The following is an 8,513-nucleotide window of genomic DNA, read 5'->3' as shown; positions in this document are numbered from 1 at the left end:
GAATGCACATATTCAGTAATAGATAGATGTATACGCATATAAAATAAGGTTACTATAGTTATGTGTGGACCTGAGTACATTAACAAGCTTAGGTATGAATATATGTTTGTGTCTTTGTGTTATGGAAATTTCCTGGAGTCTAATGATACCAATAGATTCCTCCTCTTAAGAATAATTTCTTTAAAATGGAAGAAAATACTGAAATTCAATTAGAAGTTAGTGAAAATAAAGATAAATTTCCCACCCAAAGTTTATGGAAAATACAAAAACTATGCATGGACCCTAAGTTAAGAGTGCCTGTCATAAATAGAAATATATGCACATATGGATGTGGATATGACTATATATCATATTGTATGAATATATGTGTGCGCTCCTATATATTCAATATAAGTATATGTACAGTGTATTTGAATGAATAAACATATCTATAAATATGTGTTTTTATAAGCGTACATATTTTATCCTTATTAGGATCTTAAAATCCAGGGTTCCTGCCAGTCCAAGCCTCACCCCTATACCCACCTGTAGCCCAGGGAAATCTGAGTCTATTGGATCTACATGGAAAGCTGAGCCAGGAGAATACCCAATTTCACTTTCAAATAAGTTCTATGAGAGCTAGAAAGAGAGCTGATGAACCCAGGTAGCCCACAGGGGATATTCTTCCTTAAATTGCAGGACTGCTAAGTATCCAAGGATAATGGGAGAGAACAGTGGATTGGAGATAATGGGCCAAAGAGTAATTCCTGTAATGCTCTGCTGTGCAATTTGGTGTTGAGAGAGAATTGAAGTCTTTACCAGAGAAGCACCATTAATGAAGCTTTATCTGAGCCTGAAGGCTTTGGGGAGTTCCTCTTCTGAGGCCAGTGTTTGGGAAACCTGAAAGCAAACAGAAAAGCTCTTTTGCTAGGCCCATGTGATTGGGAGAAGAGGAAAGGGAATTTGAGGGTAAGAAAGGAACTGTCCTGAATCTTGCTCCAAGCCCACCATCATCTTCCCAGTGTCTACCCAAGAGATTTATGATAACAAATACAGGCACCAGCTGCAAGACCAGGCACAGGAGTCACCAGCAACCTAGAGAGAAAAAAGGGAAGTTCTCCTTCTAAAGGTCTTCCTTTGTAATTCTGTCATCCTTGGATCTGCTGAAGATTTCTCTGTGAGTTGAACCCTTTCTCTTTACATTTACATCAATCCCTTCAGATGGGGCCACAAAAGTTTCTGCTGCTGTGCTCTGATGAGGTTTTTTTTCCCTTAGAGGCAAGGAACAACCCTCAATCTTCAGACACTTTTTAGTATGGTCCCCAGCAGAGAGAAAGAGTTATATTTGGAGTGCTTGAGAAGCCCCTATACCCCACGAAAGTTTTTGTTGCCAATCCTGCAGGCTCAGCCTCTGGCTCAGGCTGAGTGGACCCCAGAATGGCTTGATTTTCTCCTATTCTCAGTCTGGATGATTCAACCCACCCTCTCACAGATATTTGTCCCTAAAACATCATTTCTCAATAAAGAGGATCTGAAGGCACAGCAATCAACACTCCTGGCTCCCGAAGTTAGTCATGTCTTATGCTGATCAATTACCTGTTTTGACATGAGGTAAGCACCTGGTGCTGCTTCCTCTTCCCCTCTGCCCACTGTCAGTAAAATATCAGCTACCACAGGGTAGGGACAGTTTCATTGTTTTTGTATTCCCAGCACGAAGCCTAGTGGTGAACATTATTCTGGGCCCAGTGTCTCAAAACAGTAAGTACTGAGCAAATGTTTAATGCAGTTTGGCACAGAAAGCCAATAGAGAAGTGCATTTACTTCCCTCCTTTCTACAGGTAAGTGACTATGGATATGGAACATTAAGTGGTAAATTCTTGGACTTAGTTTACATGATGGTTAGTTGTGATGACATTTTTTCCTCTTCTCTTTTATCCTTTGATTTTTAAAAATTGACTTTCTGGGGGACACAACACTAAACAATAACAATTCTGTAAAAGAAATACAAATAAATGAAATTCTCTAAGTAAAAATGAAACATAATGAATGATTTTATGAATTCTATGGGAGTAAATGACAAATATATTCGTGCTTACATATATTAAATGAATAAACAAATGTCTGTTGCATTGAATCAAGTGGTTCAGCCAACCCTTAGGCCCATCTTTAGGTTGCAGAAGAAAACCAAACCTCCATATACTAAAGAAAGAACAGAAGAGAGAAAAGATTGAAAGCTAAGTTAGAGTGTGGTCAGAGAAGACCCCCCAGATGTCTCCAGAAGACTCATCTCTACACCTCACTATCACATCATAGCAAGAGAAAGGGAGAGGGGAACAGCTAGGTGTCCCAGTGGATAAAACCCTGGATTCTGGAGGACCTGAGTTCAAATCCAGCCTCAGACACTTCACACTTACTAGCTGTGTGACCCTGGGCAAGTCACTTAACTCTCATTGCCCCACAAAAAAAGAAAGAAAGAAAGAAAGAAAAAGAAAAAGAAAGCTATTAAAGGAATTAAAGTCAATTTTTTTAAAAAGAGAGGAAGGGGGAAAGGGGAGAAGGAAGCAAGTTTTTTGTAAGGGCCTACTATGTGCCAGCCACAGTGTGAAATACTTTATAAATATTATTCTCAATTGATCCTCTGAAGATCCTATGAGATTGGTGCTGTTGTTCACCTCATTTTGCAACTGAGAAACCTAAGAGAGACAGATGTTAAGTGACTTGTCCAGGGTCACACAGGTAGTGTGATGGATGAGAAGTCTGAGAAACATAATTTATTGGTAATTAATAATCATTTATTAACTATGGCAGCAAATATTTAATAGATTGAGGTCAGTGCCCCTCACGAAAGCCAATGATGCCCCCCTGAAAAACATCCAATGCTTAAAAAGTCTTTGGAAAAGAGAGTGTGCCTAAGGGTGGAAATCAACTCTGATTAGTTAACAATCAATGGGGGGGGGGGGTGGACAAGGAGGTGGGCTGAAAGCCTGCAGCTCCCCCTGCTGAGGGTAATGATGAGGTTCAGCTACCTCCAGCTAGCTGGACAATGGATCCATCTCTACCCAGTCAATGAACAATGAACAATGTTAGGGTAAGAATGCCACCTACCTCAGATTGTCTTTGTAAGGTCTTCCAGGTGGGTGGGATCCCACCCAAGATCAAAAAGCATGTACCCCAAGGATTTGGGCAATCTCATTCATCACCAATGTCCTTCAGAGACTGAATAATCTACAGGGAGCTGGTTTCTGAATGAGGAAGTAGGAAGGGAAGACCATGCTCATTGAAAAATTGGTTATTAATACGAGAGAAATAATCACTTATCTCACTAGTGTCTGAGATTAGATTAACTCATTTCTTACTCTAGGTCCATACCTCTGCACACTGTGCCACCACCTAGCTTCCCCCTAGAGAGAGGGAGTGGGGAAGAGGAGGCTCTAACGCTTGAGGGTAGAGTAAATGGGGAGCAAATCTTGGGGAGAATCCCTGATGCACTTCCTTGTCTTCGTGTCCCCAGGACGACTGAAAGGAGCAGAGCTTTTTGAGGCTGAGAACGACGACCATGGCTGTGTCCCCCACAAATGGGCAGCTCGAATATGTTCATGACAACACAACGGAGAGCAGCGCAAACACGAGTTCGGGTCTTGTGGCACCTGGAGAAATTGACTTAGATACCTGGATGCGGATCCCCTCTTTGCTTGTTGCCCTGGTTGGGCTGGTGGGGAACAGCATCGTCCTGTGGCTCCTGGGCTTCCGCATCCAGAGGAACCCATTTTCGGTCTACATCCTCAACCTGGCCGGAGCTGACGCCCTCTTCCTTTGTTGCTCCTTCCTGTTCTCCACACATCGATTTGTCAATTATTTGGATTATTCTTTTACAGAAATGCTACTGAACTACGCCAAATACCTGTTCTACACCGTCGGTCTGAGCCTCTTGGCTGCCATCAGCACCGAGCGCTGTCTCTCCGTGCTCTTCCCCATCTGGTACAAATGTCACCGCCCCAAGCGCACGTCTGCTGCTGTGTGCGCTGTCCTCTGGGCTCTGGCCAGCCTGCTCAGTGTAACTAGTTTTGGTGTTTCTTTTTATGTGTGTGGTCAATATTTGTGCTGCGAATTCTTCATCATGGAGATCGTGTGGCTCACCCTTCTCACCTGTGTGCTGTGCGTGTCCAGCCTGACTCTGCTGCAGAGGGTCCAGTGCAGCTCCCAGCGCCGGCAGCCCCCCAGGCTCTACCTCCTGGTGCTGCTCACCGTCCTTGTGTTTCTGCTCTGTGGCCTGCCCATGGAGATCAGCGATTTCGTATCTAGTTTCCACGAAATTGTCCTCCCTCATTGGCTCCCTCAGCTCCTGGCCTGTGTGAACAGCAGTATGAACCCTTTCGTTTACTTCTTCCTGGGCAGAGAAAGGTATAAAAGGAGGGAGCCCCTCAGAATGGTCCTCCAGAGGGCCCTGAGGGATGAGCAGCAATTGTGAGGTGCTATGAGGGTCACCCCCCACACCAACAGCCCAGAGACATCATTCTGAGGTTAAGAACATGATGCACAGACATGGGAACCCTTGAAATAAACCCCTTGCCCCAAGCCCAGTTGCTGCCCCATCTCCAACCTCCCTGGGAAGGAAGCTAGGATTCACCCTTCCGTCCCTTTTGTTGGTGCCTAGGGTTTGAACTCTAAGTGATGAACAAGCATTTGTTAGGCACCTACTACATTCCAGGCAGTTGGGCTGTGAGGAGGATAGAGTTCCAGGGCCTGGAATGGGAAGATATCAGGTCCAATCTGGCCTGAGACACCAATGGGCTCTGTAACCTTGGGCAAGTCACTGAATCATTTTCCTCCTTTTCCTTATCTGTAAAATAAGCTAGCAAAACAAATGACAAACCACTTTGGTATCTTTGCCAAGAAAGCCCCAGATGTCCTTGTTAGACTACTGATTAAAAGAGAGAAACAAAAGCCTCAACTCTGTAGACACCTACAGAGTTTAGTTTTTTTGTTTGTTTTGTTTGTTTTGGTGGGGGTTTTTTGGCGAGGCAATTGGGATTAAGTGACTTGCCCAGGGTCACACAGCTAGCAAGTGTCGTGTCAGAGATCGGATTTGAACTTAGGTCCTCCTGAATCCAGGGCCAGTGCTCTATCCACTGCACCACCTAGCTGCCCCCAGAGTTTAGTTTTATAAGAAAAACTGGATAAGTAGACCTTTACATTCCTGAATATAAATGTGCAATCTTTTATCTTATTTTGCTCAATAAGGTTTCAAAAGATTACAAGGCTGAAAAATGCTAACATTTTACTACTGATGTTATACATTGTTTTATTTAACATTTTGGGGAGTAGCAGCCTCTGACTTCAACCTCAAGTAAACACTTTTTGTTGCTGCTCATGTTACCCATTTTTGTACCAGTGTAAACAAATAAAGAGATGCTTATTGTTCAAAAAAAAAAAAGAAAAGAAAAGAAAGAAAACCCCAGATGGGGTCACATAGATTCACATGACTGAACAATAAAAATATACCAGACACTGTCCTAAGTGCTTTACAAATATCTCATTTAATCCTCACAATATCCCTGAGAGGAAGGGGCTTTCATAATATTCATTTTATACTTGATAAAACTGAGGAAGAGGTTCAGTGAACTGTCCAGAGTCCCAAAGCAATAAGTATCTAAGACTAGATTTGAACTCAGATCTTCCTGACTCCGGGCCCAATGCTCTGTGGACTTTGGAGGCCTCTAGCTTACTGGAGGCTCCTCTACCTAGGGAGTGAGGTGCAGGGCCTTGTGCTTCACCAGCCAGAGGAGGGCAACTCCAACAAATGGCCACTGTCCTGTCCTGAAGAGTAAAGGGAGAGGAAATACAACCTTGAAGGCCCCATGTCTCCTTGTCCTCTCCTTGTCAGGCTCTGTAAATGAAGGCATAGAGTCAGGGGTCAAACTCCACAAGATTCCATAGGCCATGCTCATCCACCTTGTCTTCTTCTCTCAGGCTTTGGGCTTCCTCCCCCTCCTTCTTCCCTGAGCAGGGAAGATTCCAGCTCAGTTGTACCCCCTCCATCCTCTGTGAGTGCTCCCTACCCTTCCTCCCTCCCACTCCCATCATGGGAGTGGAAGTAAATATGTCTCTGCCCCTAAAGGCCAAGGTTGGGACTCAGCATCTTCTCTGGTTTTCAATCTGTCCAGATCTCAGTCTCTCTGAATCTCTGTGTCTATGTTTGGGTAACTCTCTATTCCAATCTCTGTTTCATTCTGCATGACCCAGTTCCTGATGAGGTCCTTGTATGGGAGAAAGTATTGCAGGGGTGTTACATGACAGTTCTCACCCTAATGAGAGCAAAGCAGGGGAAGGGGACTCATCATCTCACACACAGACACACATCACACAAGCACACACTGAACAACAATCTCCTATGGAATATCCCAACTGTAAGAGATCATTTAGCCTCCATTTCATTCCTCCAGTGACAATGACCTTTTCTTACCTTAGTGGTATAAACTACCATATTTACCTGATGCAGGCACAGAATAGTGTAATCATGTGATTTTAAACTTTTGTTATTTATATAATCAATTATGTTCATCATTTTCCTTCTGTGAAACCATCTTTACATTCCTGGTATAAATCTCACGTGATTATAATGTATAACCTTTGGAATATCTTGCTGTAACCTTTAAGCTAGTACTTTATTTAGGATTTTTGCATCCATATTCATTAATGAGGTTGGTCTATAATTTTCTTCCTCTGTTTTTACTCTTCCTGGGTTAGGTATCAGTATCATATTTGTTTCACAAAAAGCGTTTGGTAGAATCTTTTCTTTGCCTATTATTTCAAATAATTTATTTAATAGTGGATTTAGCTGATCTTTAAATGTTTGATGGAATTTACTTGTAAATCCATCTAGTGCTTGTGCTTCTTATGGCTTGGTAAATTTATTTTGCTAAAATCAGTCAAATTAGATATTCTATTACCTTTTGCTAATCTAAGCAATTTATGTTTTCATAATTTTTTTCATTTCTCGCAAACTGTCAAATTTATTGGGATATAATTTAGTGAAATAACTCCTTATAATTGATTTAATTTCATCTTCATTAGTGGTGTATTCACCCTTTCCACTTAAATATTAGTGAATTGGTTCTCTCTCTTAATTTTAAAATCAAATTAACCAATGTTTTATCTATATTATTGCATGTGTTTTTTTAAACTAACTCCTAGTTTTATTTATTAATTCAATGATTATCTACATTCAAATTTTTTAATCTCATCTTTAATTTTGGGGATTTCCAACTTAGTGCTTAATTGAAGATTTTTAGTGTGTTCTTTTTCTAGTTTTGTTTTAATTGCATACCCAATTGGTTTGCCATTTCTTTATTTTATTGATGCAAGAATTTAGAGGGACAAATTTTCCTCCAATTCTTGCTTTCGGTGTACCCCATAAGTTTGGATATGTTGTCTCATTATTGTCATTTTCTTTAATGAAGTTTATTACTTTTTGTTCTTTAATCCACTCATTCTTTACAGTTGGATTGTTTAATCTCCAATTAGTTTTTAATTTATGTTTTTGTGGTCCCTTATTAAATATAGTTTTGTTGCATTGTGTTCCAAAAGTGGATACAAATGCTCTCTGAAGAAAATGACACCTTAAAAATTGGGTTTGAGCAAATGGAAGCTAATGACTTTATGAGAAATCAAGAAAGAATAAAACAAAACCAAAAGAATGAAAAAATAGAAGGCAAGGTGAATCTCATTGGAAAAAGAACTGAGCTAGAAAATAGATCCAGGAGAGATAATCTGAAAATGATTGGACTACCTGAAAACCATGATCAAAAAAAGAGCTTAGATATCATCTAATCACCAAGAGATTGTCAGGGAAAATTACACTGATATTCTAGAAGCAGAAGGTACAATAGAAATTGAAAGAATCCACCAATCACTTCCTGAAAGAGATCCCAAAATGAACACTTCCAGGAATATTATAGCCAAATTGCAGAGCTCCCAGGTCAAGGAGAAAATATTGCAAGCAGTCAGAAAGAAACAAATCAAGTATTGTGGAGCCTCAGCCAAGATAACACAAGATTTAGCAGCTTCTATGTTAAAGGATTAGAGGACTTAGAATATGATATTACAGAGGGCAAGGGAACTGGGATTATAACCAAGAATCACCTACCCAGCAAAACTGAGTATAATCCCTCAGGGAAAAGTGGGAATTCAATGAAAGACAGAACTTTCAGGAATTCTTAAGGAAAAGACCTGAGCTGAATAGAAAATTTGACTTTCAAATACAAGACCTTAGAGAAGCATAAAAAGGTAAACAGGAAAAAGAAATGAGAAGGGATATTAAAAAGTTAAACTGTTTACATTCCTACATGGGAAGATGATCCTTGTAACTCATGAGAACTTTGTCATTATTAGGGCAATTGAATGGAATATATTTAGACAGAGGACACAGGTGTGAGTTGAATATGAAGGGATGAATCTTTTTAGAAAAATAAAATGAAGGTGTGAGAGAGGAATGGATTGAGGGAAAGGGAAAGGGAGAGGTAGAATGGGGTAAA

General features: G+C 40.8%; 1 protein-coding gene across 1 annotated transcript; it reads left to right on the top strand.

The window, feature by feature from the left end:
• The first annotated feature begins 3,124 nt into the window (after window positions 1–3,124).
• On the top strand, window positions 3,125–4,447 carry LOC122732448 (mas-related G-protein coupled receptor member X2-like). The gene has a single exon (XM_043972592.1). The coding sequence runs from the start codon at window positions 3,536–3,538 to the stop codon at window positions 4,445–4,447; it is 912 nt and encodes a 303-aa protein (XP_043828527.1). The 5' UTR covers window positions 3,125–3,535.
• The last annotated feature ends 4,066 nt before the right edge of the window (window positions 4,448–8,513 follow it).

Source organism: Dromiciops gliroides, chromosome 6 (assembly GCF_019393635.1).
Source record: "Dromiciops gliroides isolate mDroGli1 chromosome 6, mDroGli1.pri, whole genome shotgun sequence".
In the NCBI taxonomy this organism is placed as follows: Eukaryota; Metazoa; Chordata; class Mammalia; order Microbiotheria; family Microbiotheriidae; genus Dromiciops; species Dromiciops gliroides.
This window is presented reverse-complemented; position numbering and strand designations above follow the sequence as displayed.

What these genes read in the sequence shown, in the direction of transcription:
- LOC122732448 (XM_043972592.1), top strand. Translation starts at nt 3,536, where the DNA reads ATGGCTGTGTCCCCCACAAATGGGCAGCTCGAATATGTTCATGACAAC.